Source organism: Amblyraja radiata, chromosome 28 (assembly GCF_010909765.2).
Source record: "Amblyraja radiata isolate CabotCenter1 chromosome 28, sAmbRad1.1.pri, whole genome shotgun sequence".
Classification (NCBI taxonomy): domain Eukaryota; kingdom Metazoa; phylum Chordata; class Chondrichthyes; order Rajiformes; family Rajidae; genus Amblyraja; species Amblyraja radiata.
Window position 1 is genome coordinate 15,662,600 of NC_045983.1, and position 16,090 is coordinate 15,678,689.

A 16,090-nucleotide genomic window follows, 5' to 3' on the forward strand; every position below is an offset into this window, starting at 1 on the left:
CTTTCAAAGGCTTTTGAGAGGAAAGGCAGTTTAGAAATGGGTCTGTAGTTGCTTGGCAAGGTGGGGTCGAGGTTAGGTTTTTTCAGGAGTGGTTGGACAACCGCATACTTGAAGCAGGTAGGTACAGTGCCAGTGGCCAGAGAGCTGTTGAAGATGGCGAGGATGCTGGGACCAGCTGTTGTAATGACGTCCTTTAGGAGGGCAGTGGGGACAGTGTCGAGGGGGCAGGTAGTAGGTTTCATGGTGGTGATCAGTTTTACAGAAGCATGGGGAGTGAGCTAGGACTGAAGGAGTGGTGGGGATTGAGGAGGCCTGACCGTGCTCGCTGTGGGAGACACCGGGCCGGGGCCGGGACCGTGCCCGGGGTGGGGGTCACCGAGTCGGGACGGTACCCGGGGTGGGGAGGCGAGGGGAGAGAGCGGACATTGGATGAGCAGTGAGACACGAGTAATTCCCGCAAAAAAATATTCCGCACTTGCACAGCCTGTTATCGGACTTCTCTCTGGCCGAGCCCGAGGCTTACGGCAGCGCTAACGCCGAACCGGGGCCTTACCTGGATGATAGGAGCCGGACTTGCTGATGGCGCTGGCCGATGCTGCAGGCGCGGCACACGGCGATAACCCGAAGTGCGGCGACGGAGTGCCTGGCCAAGGCCGACACGCAAAATCCTAGGGCCGGAGCCGCCATGACAGTGCGGGGCGGGGCCTGTGCGCCGTGCTGCGCGGCGAGACCAGGCCGGAACCGGCTCCCAGTTACCCCAACGCCAGGCCGTACCCGCGCTGCCCACAACCAAGATGGCGCAGGTTGTCATGCCGACGGGCCTAGCGAGGCTTGAAGCCTGAGTCTGAAGTAAGAGCAAGGTCAGAGCTCGTTGCGGAATTACCTCAGGTCGTGGCCGTTTCCATTCGCTCAGGTGAGATTTAACATCGAAATCGGACCGAGGGTGGCGAATCTGCCAGTGGGATTTTACAAATTCCGTGCCGGGCCTTGAGATCCGGCCGGGCCTGAGGTCAAAGTCTTGCTGTCTGGGACGATGAGTGGTGCATAATAGACGGTGGGAGTGCGATCATGTCATGGTGCAGCGGACGGCCTTGATGTGAATGTTTTACAGATTTCCTCCCTCTCCACAGATGTTGCCTGATTTGTTGAGTATTCAAAGGTTTCAAAGGTCTTTTATTAGTACAGTGATATGAGAATTATCAAACAGTCATACAAAAAAAAGCAACAAGACACAAAACTACATAAAAGTTAACATAAACATCCACCACAGGGGATTCCCCACATTCCTCAATGTGATGGTAGGCAAAACAGACCAGGTTCTTCCTCTATTCTCCCGCAGTCGGGGCAGTCATATGTTGATAGAATGGAGTGGCTCGGCTTGTATACTCCGGAATTTAGAAGGATGAGAGGATATCTTATTGAAACATATACGATTATTAAGGGATTGGACACGCTAGAGGCAGGAACATGTTCTTGATGTTGGGGGAGTCCAGAACCAGGGACCACAGTTTAAGAATAAGGGGTAGGCCATTTAGAATGGAGATGAGGAAAAACTTTTTCACCCAGAGAGTTGTGAATCTGGAATTCTCTGCCTCAGAAGGCAGTGGAGGCCAATTCTCTGAATGTTTTCAAGAGAGAGTTAGATAGAGCTCTTAAAGACAGTGGAGTCAGGAGATATGGTATGGTGAGAAGGCAGGAAATGGGGTACAGAATGTGGATGATCAGCCATGATCACAGTGAATGGCGGTGCTGGTTTGAAGGGCAAAATCAAAGATTATAGAGGAGCTCCTCTATAATCTTTGGGCAAAATGGCCGAATGGCCTACTCCTGCACCTATTGTCTATTGTCAGTCGAACCATTGTCGATGCGATCAAAGCTCCCGCGTCGGGGTGATCGAAACTCACGCGGCTTGGAGTTCCCGAAGTTGGTCTCTCACCGGAGACCTCGGGCTCCGTGATGTTAAAGTTTGCAGGCACCCACGGTTGGAGCTCCGAGGCCGATCCCTGGCGGGCTTTAACAAAGGGATTGCGGGCTCCGCGATCTTAAAGTCCCGTAGGCACTCGCAGTGGAGCTCTCGAAATCGGTCTCCAGCAAAGGCCGCCAACTCCTCGATGTTAGGCCGCAGTGCGGACAGAGATATGATACGGGAAATAATCGCATCTCCATCGAGGTAAGAGATTAGAATATGTTTCCCACATCCCCCCCCCATCCCCTTTCCTTCCCTCCCCTCCCCTTCGCTCCCCTCCACCTACCCCACCCCCACATAAAACAAGCTGAAGAACACTAAAAACATACGTTTAACACATACTATTAGAACACAAAGAAGGAACGGACAGACAGACTGTTGGCGAGGCAGCCATTGCTGGCGCCACCCAGTGGTTAGTCGTGGTATTTCCTATGTTTACTGAAAAAAGTTTTTTATTGTCATGTTTCCCAGATAGGACAATGATAGCAAGAATTTCATTGTCCTATCTGGGACACATGATGATAAACTCTGACGTCACTTGACAAAGTATTTCTATAATTCCTCTACAGTTCTTTATTTATTCATCTGTCCCTATTGGGGACCACATTCACCCTTGCCAGTCTTTTTCCATTTACATATTTGTAGTAGTTCTTGCAACCCAATTTGTCGTCTTCATGCCTGATATCTGCCAGTGCCCAGCTTCCTCTCCCTGCCCTTTTCACTCCCTCGTTACCTTTTCCCATTGCCCTCTTACCCCCCCAGCAGCTGTTCCCCACTGTCTGTTGACAACCAACAATTGCAACTTGCCACTGTCCCTCCTGACCCCACTGTTTCTGCCCCCACCTGCCTCTATCATCCCTCACTTCCTGTCCTAACAATACAGTTCATGCCCTCCTTCACAGCCCTCTTCTACAAACCAATCCTCCACACCTCTCATGCCTCAGTGTCAGCCTGACTCCCAACCACCCTACTGCCAATCCATCACTGCTCCTCTCATTCGTCACTCTGCCTCCTTTACCGGAGATGTAATGCTGAGGCTCTATAAGATGCTGGTCAGATCCCATTTGGAGTACAGTGAGCAAATTTGGGCCCAGAGGAGGTTTACAAGAATGATTCCAGGATTGAGTGGGTTAGCATATAATGAGTGTTTGACAGCACTGGCCTGTACTTGCCGGAGTTTAGTAAGTTGAGGGGGGACCTCATTGACGTGGATGTGGAAAAGATGTTTCCTCTGGTGGGAGAGACTAGGACCAGAGGTCATAGTACTTACTTACTTACTGCCTATTATGCCTCCTGGCATGTAGGGCAGCAACAAAGGTCCTCCACTCCTGTCTGTTCTGGGCTAGCTTCTGGACACTACCCCAGGTCAGGTCCATTGTTTTCATTTCCTCCTCTACAGTTCGATGCCAGGTGGTTTTGGGTCTCCCTCTTTCCCTTTTCCTTACCGGTGTCCAGTGCAGGGCTATTCTTGGGATGCTGTCTGGTTCTCTTCTCAGTATATGGCCAATCCAGTTCCAGCGCCTTCTCATGATGCCTAGTCTTATGTTTGGCATTTAGAACTTCCACCTTCCTGCCAGTGGCTTCATTTCGGCTTTCACCATTGACATTCATCCTAGCATCTGTCGATAGCCCTGGAAGTCCATCATGCCCAGTAGTGTTGATTCATTCAGTTGCTGTTTCTGCAACATATTTGTTCTACAAGACAGGGTTGTTAGCCCTGTGCTCAACCTCCAACCTGGAGGACCAGTGGATCGCTCTTCGTCTCGCCTCTACCCTTCGACCTGTCCAGCATGGGAGACCCTAACAGGAGGCGAATCTCCCGCTGGCATAGCTCTAGGGGTCACTGAGACACACGACAAGGTTGCAATCCAACGGGGAGCAGAGGTCATAGCCTCAGCATTAAAGGGCGCTCTTTTAGAAAGGAGGTGAGGAGGAACTTCTTAAGTCAGAGGGTAGTTAATCTGTGGATCTCGTTGCCACAGAGGGCAGTCGAGGCCAAGCCATGGATATTTTTAAGGCAGATATGGACAAATTCTTGATTAAAACGTGTGGCAAAGGTTATGGAGAGAAGGCAGGAAAATGGGATTAGGAGGCAGAGATCAGCCATGATTGAATGGCGGAGTAGACTCAAAGGGCCGAATTGCCTAATTCTACTCCTATAACTTGTGAACCCCACACCCCTTCCTGTCCCTTACTGCCTGTCATAATTGTTTAAGCATCACTACTCAAGCCCCCATGACTCACCTACTATTCCCTATTTACTATTTTCTATTTCCCCCAACCATCCTTGTATTGCTCCTACCACCCTATCTGTCCCTCATATCTCTACTATATGCTGGCCTTGCTTGTGAGCTAGTATCCAGACTTGCTAGTATCCAGACTTGCTCACGGGAGACTGGTGACTAAAATTAGAGCACATGGTATTGGGGGTAGGGTGTTGACGTGGATAGTAAATTGTTTGGCAGACAGGAAGCAAAGAGTAGGAGTGAACGGGTCCTTTTCAGAATGGCAGGCAGTGGCGAGTGGAGTGCCGCAAGGCTCGGTGTTGGGGCCGCAACTGTTTACCATATATATTAATGATTTGGAAGAGGGAACTACGAGTAATACTAACACGTTTGCGGATGACACAAAGCTGGGTGGCAGTGTAAACTGTGAAGAGGATGTTAGGAGGTTGCAGGGTGACCTGGACAGGTTGAGTGAGTGGGCAGATGCATGGCAGATGCAGTATAACATAGATAAATGTGAGGTTATCCACTTTGGCGGCAAAACAATGGGGCAGATTATTATCTCAATAGGGTTAGGTTAGGTAAGGGGGAGGTGCAGCGAGACCTGGGCGTCCTTGTACACCGGTCATTGAAAGTTGGCGTGCAGGTACAGCAGGCAGTGAAGAAAGCTAATGGAATGTTGGCCTTCATAACAAGAGGATTTCAGTAGAGGAGTAAAGAGGTTCTTCTGCAGTTGTATAGGGCTCTGGTGAGACCACATCTGGAGTATTGTGTACAGTTTTGATCTCCTAATTTGAGGATGGACATCGTTGTGATTGAGGCAGTGCAGCGTAGGTTCACGAGATTAACACCTGGGATGGTGGGACTGTCATATGAGGAAAGATTGAAAAGACTAGGCTTGTATTCACTGGAGTTTAGAAGGATGAGGGGGGGTTCTTATAGAAACATATAAAATTATAAAAGGACTGGACAAGCTAGATGCAGGAAAAATGTTCCCAATGTGGGGCAAGTCCAGAACCAGGGCCCACAGTCTTAGAATAAAGGGGAGGCCATTTAAGACTGAGGTGAGAAAAACTTTTTCATCCAGAGAGTTGTGAATTTGTGGAATTCCCTGCCACAGAGGGCAGTGAAGGCCATCACTGGATGGATTTAAGAGAGAGTTATATAGAGCTCTAGGGGCTAGTGGAGTCAAGGGATATGGGGAGAAGGCAGGAATGGGTTATTGATAGGGGACAATCAGCCATGATCACAATGAATGGCGGTGCTGGCTTGAAGGGCCGAATGGCCTCCTCCTGCACCTATTTTCTATGTTTCTATGAGCTCATATACTGAAAATGAATTAAAATATCAGGCCAGATTGATAAGGGATGGTGGAATTCCTTCCCTTATAGAACAAGTGAACCCCATGAATTTCATGATTAATGTTACTATTGTTGACTTGTTAGTTCAGATGTATTAAATAAATTGAATAACTTTCCAATTGTCACAGTGGAGCCTCTGGATTGCCAGTACAATAACATTGTTATTGTGTTATGTATTCTAAACATACTTTCACTTCATGCTGTTTAATGCCATGTGTATTAGAAATTTACCTGTTCTTCCTGTAAGAGCAGATTAAAGAATAAAGAGTGAATTAGATTAGACTTTATTACCTTCTATCACAGTGAGGAATGTGGGGAATCCGCTGCAGTGGATATTTGTGTTGACTTTTATGTAGTTGTGTGTTTTGTTGCTTTTTCTAGTATGACTGTATGGTAAATCGAGTTTCACTGTACCTTAATTGGTACACGTGACAATAAAATACCTTTGAACCTTTGAAATGAATTGTATATTGATTTCTTTAACTCAAGGACTCTTGGCAATTATAAATTCTAGGGAGATTATAGGTAGGAATTTTATTTAAAATCTTCTGTTTTTATACTGGTCCGACTATCTGTTTTGCTTGGTGGTAATATGTTTGTTGTGACCCCCCCCCCCCCCCCTGCCCCAGACTGCTACTTTGGAGCCCTGCTGCTCCATTTGGGGTTTCTAACAGTTCACCGATGGCACATTCTCTACGAGTGAGTGATGGCTTCCTACAACAGCTTGACCTCGTACTCAAAGATGATCATTCTTTGCCCATGGATCTGCATGCTGAACTCAAATCCTGCTTCACAGGAACGAAACCCACCCCCACGATTCCTTTCACCCTCCTGAGAAAACTCCACATATTCTTGGAAACAAAAGGTGAGTAAATCAGACAAAAATGGCTGGTTTTTAATCTCATTATTCTTTATGAATTTATGCTGGGACGTAGGATTTAACAACCACAAAAAGCCCTTGCGTCATTTATCTATATTAAGAGCAACAGGATAACTAGGGAAAGCATATGTCCCCTTAAGGATCAGTGCAGTTGTCTATATGTGGAGCCACAGGAGATGGACAATGTCTTAAATGAATATTTCTAATTTGTATTTATTGTGGAGGAGGTTATGGAAGCTGGGCACAAAATGCTGGAATAACTCAGTGGGACTGGGAACATCTCTGGAGAGAAGGAATGGGTGACGTTTCGGGTCAAGACCGTTCATCAGACAGTCTCGACCAGAAACATCTCTCCAGAGATACTGCCTGTCCCACTGAGATACTCCACCATTTTATGTCTACCTTCGATTTAAACCAGCATCTGCAGTTATTTCCTACACAGGTTATGGAAGCTATGGAAATCATGGAGGAAAATAGAGATGTTTTGAAAAATATTCACGTAAGAGGATAGAGATACAAGGAATTGCAGATGTTGGTTTAAATAAAAGGACACAATGTGGTGGAGTGAGTCAGCTGGTCAGGCAGCATCTCTGGAGAATACAATGACGATTTGGGTCGGGATTTGGACCTGACCCGAAACTTCACCAATGCATGTTCTCCAAAGATGCTGCTGACCCCCTGAAATCAACTGGAAAAGTGGGACAAAGAATAGCAGATGGAATTTAACTTGGACAAGTGAAAACACAGAACTGTACAGCACAAGAAGAGGCTGCCATTCTGAAGAAGGGTCCCAACTTTAAACATTGTTTATTCATTTCTTCCTTACATGCTGCCTGGCCCACAGAATTCTTCCAGCATTTTGATTTTTGTTCAGCCATTTAAAAGGGACCTAACTGTCAACTTTTTCACACAGTGGGTAGTGGATATGCGGTAAAGGTGGGTACAAATACAACATTTAAATTATATATGGATAGATACACCGGCAGGAAATGATGAGAGAAATATGGGCCAAACGCAGAAAAATAGGACTAGCCCAGGTAGATGTCTTGGTCACCATGACTAGTTGGGCTGAAGGCCCTGTTTCTGTGCTGCAGAAATCTATCACTATGATTATAATTCTGCAGGCAGTAGACTGTTCGGTGAACTTATGTAACTTTGTTGGCCCCAAACCGTGGCGAGGCTTGTGTACTGTCTCGGTGAGGTCTGCTACATGCAAAACAAAGCATTTCACTGTACTTAGATACATTTGACAATAAAGTATAATTGAATCATTCTTTACATCCTGCCAAGCAGAAGCAGCTCATGTGTGCTGTTAACAGGGTGCAGGCTCCCCTTCCTTCCCCTCCCCGGCATCATCCATTCCGCCTCAGCTGCCCCCTGTCCCCTCTCGACTGTCCCCCTCCCTCCCGAGCTGCCCCTTCCGTCGTGGATGAGATGTCACTCCTACAGGTGTGAAATAGAGGAGCTCCTCCTGTCGTTCTCCCACCTGGAGTGCTGGCTTAGTAAAGCTGGAATAAATTAAGTGACCTGATAATCATTTAAAGATGGTTAGCGAGTCAATTGAGTGGGGCCCTCACCTGTCGTTCTGGGCCCCTGTATAATCTTGGCTGAGATGTGATGGTTTGTGTGTTTTTACTTACTGTAGTTCGATGTTCTATGTTTGCAGGGTTCCCTGTGTATCTTCACGAACTTCTGGAGGGTGCAGAAATATTTACACCAGAAGTGAAGCTGCCTGAGAGGGTCAGTATAGAAGATGGGAGGAGGTGACTGAGGTGGGGGGTGGTATGGAATACTGCCCTTAATCTGGCACTGGCTCTGCACTGGACTCTGCTGGTTTCTGGTTTCTCCTAGACACTGGTTTCTCCTGGACATTGGACTCTGCTGGGCACTGATCTCCATTGGAAAGTGATCTCCACCAGACACTGGTCCCTACTGGACACTGGTCTCCACAGGACACTGGTCTCCACTGGATACAGGACACTGGTTCCCACTGGGTGCACCACCATTCACTCTGGCTGATCTTTTAACCCCAATACTACTTCCCCCACCCATAATCCCTCGATTCCATTAATATCCAAACTTTCGGGATCTTTCTGTGAATATAGTCAGTGACTTAGCCACAGCCCTCCTGTGCATAGAGTTTCAAAGATTTGGTATGTTCTGGGAGCGTAAATTACTTAACTCCGCCCTGAATGTCTGATTCCTTATTTCGAGACTGTACTGCCTGGTTCCAGGCACGCTGGCCAGGAGAAAAGGCATCCCTGTATCTGCCCATCAAACCCAGTAAGAATTTATATTTCCTTTCTTACTCATTAGGATTCAGAATGCTCATTGAGTCAATACCAGTTCCAGCACTCCTGCAAGTTAGTCTATCTCCTGTGCCCATCAACTTACCATGCCCATCAAATCATTGATTCTATTGTCACATATCTACATTAGGGAGTAAATTACAGCAGCAGTTGGGATGTGGGAGGAAATCAGATCACAAGGGGGAAAGCCACACAGTCACAGGGAAAATGTGCAAGACAGTGCACGGATTCAGCCTGTGTCACTGGAACTGTGAAGCGGCAGCTCTACCAATGAGGCGATGTATTTTAGGAAGTCAAAAGTGCAAATATCTCCGTGGGTGTCTGTGGTGGGTCACCATCTCTGATCCTTGTGAGTGTGTGTGCTGAGGACAGGAGATCAGACTTAATCTAGTAAATCTGTTACTGGTTATCAGTTATGAAATGTTAATGACCTTCTCATGTCTCGTCCCTGTCCCTTTCAGAACCCGCAGCTGGTGGCCAGATTGGACAAGATCAAAGCAAAGATGGCAAATGAAGAGTACAGACGGATCACCAGAAATGTCAACTGCCAGGTGGTGTGATCTTCTCCAGGGGTTCTGACGTGCTTGCTCTATATTGGTGTAGCCCTGTGTCCAGGAGCAGGACAGCCTGGCTGGGGATAAAGCCACAGCTTGGTGCTAACTTCCCTTTATCTTTTGTTCCTAGCAGATAAACCGATACGGCACAATTGGAGATGTGGGAAAGCAAGGTGAGTGGCTGAAGATTTTCCATTGGATTTGTTTCAAATCACATCTATTCAAAATGAAGTTCAAGACGAGCAGGACCAAATGTAGAATTAAATGACTAGGGAAATGATGGAGGATCTCAGCCAGTCAGGCAGTCACTTGTGGAAAAAATATTTATTTAACATTTCTGGCCAGGGAGCCTTCCTGAGAACCTCTTTCCACAGGACCTGCTGTCTGGCTGAGTTCTTCCAGCAGTTGGTTTTGATTCAGATTCTGGTCTCTGCAGTTTTAGTTGATTCCACTGTAGAATGAGTTTGTCACTCTGGCAACAATCTGGCATTTGTGTACCAAAGTCTCAGAGTGACTTCGTCATCTGAGAGATTTTGTTCAGCTGGGAAGTGTTAAAAAATAATGTTGAGACTGCAGCAGGTATTATTGAGGGTGGGGTAGTGGAAGGGGAGCCTGCATAACCATCTGTTTAAGAAAGAACTGCAGATGCTGGAAAAATCAACGGTAGACAAAAATGCCGGAGAAACTCAGCGGGTGAGGCAGCATCTATGGAGCGAAGAAATAGGTGACGTTTCAGGTTGAGACCCTTCTTTAGACGCTGCTCGACCCGAAATGTCACCTATTCCTTCGCTCCATAGATGCTGCCTCACCCGCTGAGTTTCTCCGGCATTTTGTCTACCTTCATGACCACCTCGTCATCTCCACCTCGCCCAGGAGCTCCGGATGGAACATCCTAACAAGTCAGGCGAAGCAGGTCTGAAGAAGGGTTCCAACCCAAAATGTCATCTGGCCATTCGCTCCAAAGATGTTACCCACTGATTTCCTCTCACACTTTTGCTCAAGGTTCCAGCATCTGCAGTCTCTTGTGTCTCCATTAAACAGGTAAGGTATATATTCTTTGGAGTTCAGAGGATGAGAGGTGATCTGATGGAAACATAGAGCATCCCAATGGGGCACAGTAGATAGATGATTGAGATGTTTCCATATGGACTGTTAGCTAGGAACACCCCCACATGAGGATTCTGGTACATCACTCTTCAACTCGCCTGTGTTTTTCCCAACCTCCAAGTGTTCTGGTATGAACGTGGAAGGTTCCATCTCCTTGATGTAGAAAACCTGAAACACAATGTTAAAGCAAAGTCTCTGCGGCTCACAGCAGGGATGTGGTAACCACAGTGTCTGTGGGTGATCAGGAGAGCTCCTGGTTGCTGCATCCAGTGGGCAAGGCTGGTCTAAATTAACTTCTGCTCTTCGTTTTACATCAGCATCGCTTTAGAAATGGTGCTCCTATTTCCAGAACACAGAGCAGTTTCCTCTGGTTCTGGGGTTTTGGTTGCCTAGCTGCGACCAGCACTGTCGATCTCCTGTGTCAGATCGGCTTTTAACCCTTGCTGATGTCTACCTCTTTCTGTCGGTGTTGCAGTGCGATCCGCTAAGGCCGTGGTGGTAACCATCTTTAACTTCTTGGTGACGGTGGTGGCAGCGTTTGCCTGCGCCTACCTCGGTAGTCAGTACTTGTTCACGGAGCCGGCTGCGGTGAGTGTGGGTATCGCATGGGACGAAGATAATTGATGGGAGGTGTTTAACAGAACATAGATCAGTACAGCACGGTAACAGGCCCCTTCAGACAACAATGTTTGTGCCAAACATGATGCCAAGTAAAACCAATCTCTGCCTGCACATTACCAATATCCCACATACCCTGCATATCCATGTGCCCATTTAAAAGCCTCTTAAATGCCACCATAGTATTTGTCTCCACCATCACTCCTGGCAGCAAGTTCCAGGAACCCACAACCCACTTTGTTAAACAAAACTCACCTTGCACATCTCCTTTAAACTTTGCCCCTTCTCACCTTAAAGCCATGACTTCTGGTGTCTGACGTTTCCACTCTGGTAAATGCGTCTGACTGTCCACCCTATCTATGCCTTTCAGAATTTTATCTACTTCTATCAGGCCTCTCCTCAACCTCTGATGTTCCAGGGAAATCCAAGTTTGTTCAACCTCTCTTTATATGTAATACCCTCTAATCCAGCAGCATTCTGGTAAACCTCTTCTGCACCACGTTCAAAACCTCCACATCATTGCTGTGACCAGAACTACACACAGTACTTCAATTGCTGCCTAAGCAAAGTGTTACAAAGCCACAACATGACCCTTATACTCAATGCCCTGACCAATGAAGGCAAGCATACCATATGCCTTCTTTACCACTCATGTACTTGCGTTGCCACTTTCAGGAGCTATGGATTGATGAAGAATAGAGATGGGAGGGAGAGCTTTGATGAAGAGGGATTTGTGAGGGAGTGTTTGGGCTTGGGAAGGTCCGATGCCGGGGTTTGGGATTTGATGGGGGATGTTTGTCAGCTGGGGTAATGTTAATGAGGAACTTGGCCAGTGTATATGGGCCAACACTTCATTATTGGAGTGAATGGAATGTGGGGCCTGTACTCCTGTGAGATGTGGTTTCTGGCATGTGGTCAGGGGTCAGACTGAACAATGAACATCTGTAGTGGCCCTGGGCGACATGCTGTTGGCTTCCTTCAGTCTCCCTGCGCTGGAGAACGCTGGAGTACGCTGGTCTGCTCTGGATGTCTGGCAGCAATGAATACACAAGAATGGATGATGTGATTGCACAAGCCTATGGCAGACCTTGTTCTCTGACGTTGCCTCTGCCTTTCCTTCTGCTGCAGTGTGTTCTCAGTGGACTCATTGTTGCCTCAGTGGTGGGGTTGGCTGAGCTCTACGTGCTCGTGCGCACCATGGAAGGAGAACTGGGGGAGATGTAGCGGGCACGGATCCCCCGGCTGTGGTCTCGTCGGACCAGCTACATGTTTCACCACAAGGTCTGGCTGGAATCTGCTTTGTGCGGCTCTCACCCTGCGGGAATGCTGGAAGCTCTCTACCTACAAATATTGACTCTGCAAACACCTTTGTTGTACATTATCTGTACATGTTCTTGTGCTGTGACCAAGGTTTATTTGTTGTTCATGTGTTACTTTATGAGTATGTAAGGAATAATTAAGTTGATGTGTGCCTGTCCAGTCCAGGTATGAACCACTCTCCCACAAAGAACATTGATGAGCAAGTTGTGTCTTCTGACAATCGGCTTGCTTTGTTCTCAATATTCTTTAGCTGAATTTAATTTCACAATGTGTATAACCCTCTATCTGTTGATTACATAACTAGTGCCACAATCATGACAAAATGCCCCAAAGCACTGCTCAGATCTGAAACAAAACCAGAGAATGCAGGAGATACTCAGCAGGTCAGTCAGCATCTGTGGAAAGAGGCTTATTATGATTTCACTTCAAAGTCTTTTTGACTGACTGGGATTGGGAAAGCGCGGGTATATCTGTGAAGGGAGTGCGCAATTTGTTGGCGTAAGGGGGAGGCAAGTGGGGTGCTGGTAATTATCTCCTCTTTGTATCTTTCCTGGAGAAGCAATGATCAGGAACCCAGGAGAAACTAGAATCGCCAAATCTTCCTGAACCTCTCTCAGCCCACCCAAAGACCTATTGTCTATAGATACCTTGAGTTAGTCACAGTGTTTCATTCTTGCGAAGCAACCCGTGTGTGATGGAGTGTGGTGATTCTGACTGAGATTGTATACCTGTAACTTTTCTTGAGTTTGCTGTTGCGTATGTGTCCACTTATGTTAAAGAACATCTCGTGCTTGGTTGGGAAACTGGCTTGGTGAGAGGAAGGTGTCTCCCAGTGTGAACAACTCCATTCACTGCACCCTAAGAAGGGTGATGCAGAGTTACTGGCCTTGGGAACCTCAGCCTGAAGTACACACTGGTGGTTGACAGGTTCCAGCTGAAGCAATAACTTTACACATCGCACTTTACACACAGCTAAATATTCAAAGGTTATTCACAGGAGCAAATGTAAGCTGACACAGGGAGGATGACCAAAAGCTTGGTAAGAGAAACATCTTGAAGGGGGAAGAGGGATAGAAACTGAGAGGTTTAGGAAGGAAATTCCAGAGTTTAGGGCCTTGGCAACAGAACGTTGAAGGATGGAATTAGTGAAGGCTGCAGGGCCAGAGGGGGCTGGAGGATGTATGGACTTTGAAAATGGAGACATTGCTTCATTGGGAGCAAGTGATCTCAGAGCTAAGCAGTGTCCACCATACATTTGTATGCAGAGTCGAATGTGAGAACATCACTCCCCTGAGAGGGAACACCTTGCATGAAATGGGCCCTGCAAAAAGAGTTGTCCCACTTCCTGGTTAGACTGGTCTCATGGTAAGATCTGGCCCTGGAGTTAGAGTGGGCACCAGATAAGGCTTCCCTGTCAACTTGAATATTTGGAATTGAATATTTCAGTCCAAAGACTTTATTAAATACAAAATAAATCTCAGTCAAACTTTGTAACTTGTGCCTTGTGTTGAGTGGAGTGATTGACATGCTAAATGCATTGCCTGTCACTCCCACAGATGCATGCATGAGGAGTCTTGCGTCTGCGCAGTAAAACGCTCAGGCCACTTCTCCATGAGAATGGAGTTCCTGTAATTGTTTCACTTGAACAATGTTGGCATTTGATGGGACCTAGCAATGTAACATTGACCTCTGACAGTCCTGCATTTTAATAATGACCACACTTAAAAATTTGGAATGAAGTTCATTGAATTTGCTTGAACAGATGCAACCTGTGTCCTGGGAGTGTGTGATGGAATGGTGTAGAGGGAGCTTCACTCTGTATCTGATCCTTTTTCTGGCCTTTGTACTCCAGGCCCCCATTTCGTGTGTTCTTTTTGTTGATATATTTTTTTGTTTTTAAATATCTTTATCATGGTTTCAAACATTACTAAAAAAAACGTAATATAGCAATGCACACAAGTCCCAGACATTCCAGCATTCACCACCCTTTCCCTCTCCAGGAGCACTCTAGAACCAAGTCATCGTGGCAGGGGCAAGCTGACGGTTACATGGAAACAAAATACGCCGTTAAAGTTATTACTGAGTAAAGCTGTTCCTTGATCTGTCCCAGTGCAGGGAGAGCAGGGTGGATTTTTCATACTGCCGTAAGGAAAACACAGCTCTCAGCTCGGAGGGAGTTGCCTGTCCTTCACTGGAGCTGCTCCGAGTCTGGTTAGTAATTAGGGAGTAGGGAGCCTGCACGCAGAGGGGGGGGTCTCTGTCAGAGTGGCAGCTCGTGAGGCAGGCTCAGCACCGGTGGATCTGAACACCACCAAGGCTCTTGGCCCAAACTCCCCGCAGACCTATCGAGGAGTGGCTCAAGTGGGACCGTTCTGACTGAGCTGATTCCCTCAGCTGCATTCGCCCATTGGATCTCCTTGGGAGCTTTGATCAATTGTTTTTGATCAACTCTTAAAAAAGCTCGACAGCAAAGCACAATGGTCTTTCTGTAGGCATTGCTCCTGAACTCTCTCAGCTTCTTCACCTATTGCAGGGCGAGTCCCCAGTGGTGGTCACTCAACACAAGAGTCTTCCTCCTTCATATCAAGGACCTGAGCTGGAAAGTGTGCACTGAGCAGTAACACAGGTTTCTCAGCTGGTTCACTGACTCCCAGGCTGCCTGCAGTTGCTGCGGCCTGGAGTGTAAGGTTGCAGCCCCAATTTGAATGTTTGACGATGCTGCTCCTCAAGTTCTGGTTGAACTTCAGCCTGTGGAGGAGGTTGAGGGTATGTGGGTTGGGGCACCTCTCATTGGCCTGCTCCTGAGCCTGGCTAATGTAGCCATTCACAGGTCCACACAGCGGGTTTTACATTAACAATTATGTGAATATTGTAACGATTGCAAATAAATATTTTCTTTTTTTTTTAAATGGCCCCCTCTATTCTATTTTCTCTCTCATGTCCAGGGAATGAACAGCACAGAACTGATTGCTAATTGACAGCAACTGAATGTAATTGGTGTGAGCTGTTGCAGCCTAGAGAATGATGTGGAGAGGAGAGGGGAGGGGAGGAGGAGAGAAAGAGAGAGACTGGTGAGAGAGAGAGAGAGATACAAAAAGTTAAGGGGAGATACTGGCAAATGAGGGGAAATAGAAGGGCAGTGAGGTAGACAGCCCCTCTATCACCCAATCCTGAAGTTCACTGACATCCACTTTTGCTGAGACTCAGTATCCTCTCCCCAAGGAAACCTGTGGCAATGTGCTGACAATACCCCAGTCCCACAGGCAGCTTTCTAATCAGTGGGTGCACTGATGCTGCTGTCAGGTCTGGAGTTTCCAGAGATGTAGTAATAATGTCCTTGCCTTGAGTAAATATTCTCTGCCAACCAATTCACCAGAATCTCTGCTCTGCAGAGTGCACAGGGAATGGGAGCAGGTTTGATGGAATTGTGCCTTGTCCAGGCTGACAGTGCGCTGCACGGCACAACAAGTAACCAGCAGACTAATTCCACATGGGGGGTGTGGATTAATCTGATTGCCAACCAAAATGCGGATGTGGAATTGTCACTCAGCAAAGGGTGGGACTCTGTGTTTACCTCACATTTAATTTGAGATTGAAATCAGGATTAAGAGATTGTTAGAGATCACTGTCTCTCAGAGATCCCACTCAAAGGGCAGGTGGGAAGCAGGTTTGTAACTGGAACGACGATGAGGCTTTGAAGCAGAGTAATAGTTGATGATATTCAGATATAGAAAAATCCTCCTGTAATTA

General features: G+C 47.1%; 2 protein-coding genes across 3 annotated transcripts in view; one reads left to right on the plus strand and one right to left on the minus strand.

Moving 5' to 3' along the window:
- The window catches only part of LOC116988893 (polymerase delta-interacting protein 2-like), a 34,418-nt gene extending 33,630 nt beyond the window's left edge, over positions 1 to 788 (minus strand). Inside the window, exon 1 of the mRNA XM_033045900.1 lies at positions 554 to 788. Coding sequence (XP_032901791.1) covers positions 554 to 687 — 134 coding nt within the window. The 5' untranslated portion in view covers positions 688 to 788. The remainder of the gene's footprint in view (positions 1 to 553) is intronic.
- Positions 760 to 15,249, plus strand: tmem199 (transmembrane protein 199). 2 transcript variants are annotated; one of them, XM_033045902.1, is made up of 7 exons: positions 760 to 913; positions 6,182 to 6,417; positions 8,099 to 8,172; positions 9,203 to 9,292; positions 9,429 to 9,468; positions 10,878 to 10,990; positions 12,149 to 15,249. In XM_033045902.1, exons 2-7 carry the CDS (start codon positions 6,234 to 6,236, stop codon positions 12,242 to 12,244), a joined length of 597 nt encoding a protein of 198 aa, XP_032901793.1. In that variant the 5' UTR covers positions 760 to 913; positions 6,182 to 6,233; the 3' UTR covers positions 12,245 to 15,249. The 2 variants fall into 2 exon arrangements, with proteins under 2 accessions (XP_032901793.1, XP_032901792.1); XM_033045901.1 differs by having other exon boundaries at positions 761 to 913; positions 9,426 to 9,468.
- The last annotated feature ends 841 nt before the right edge of the window (positions 15,250 to 16,090 follow it).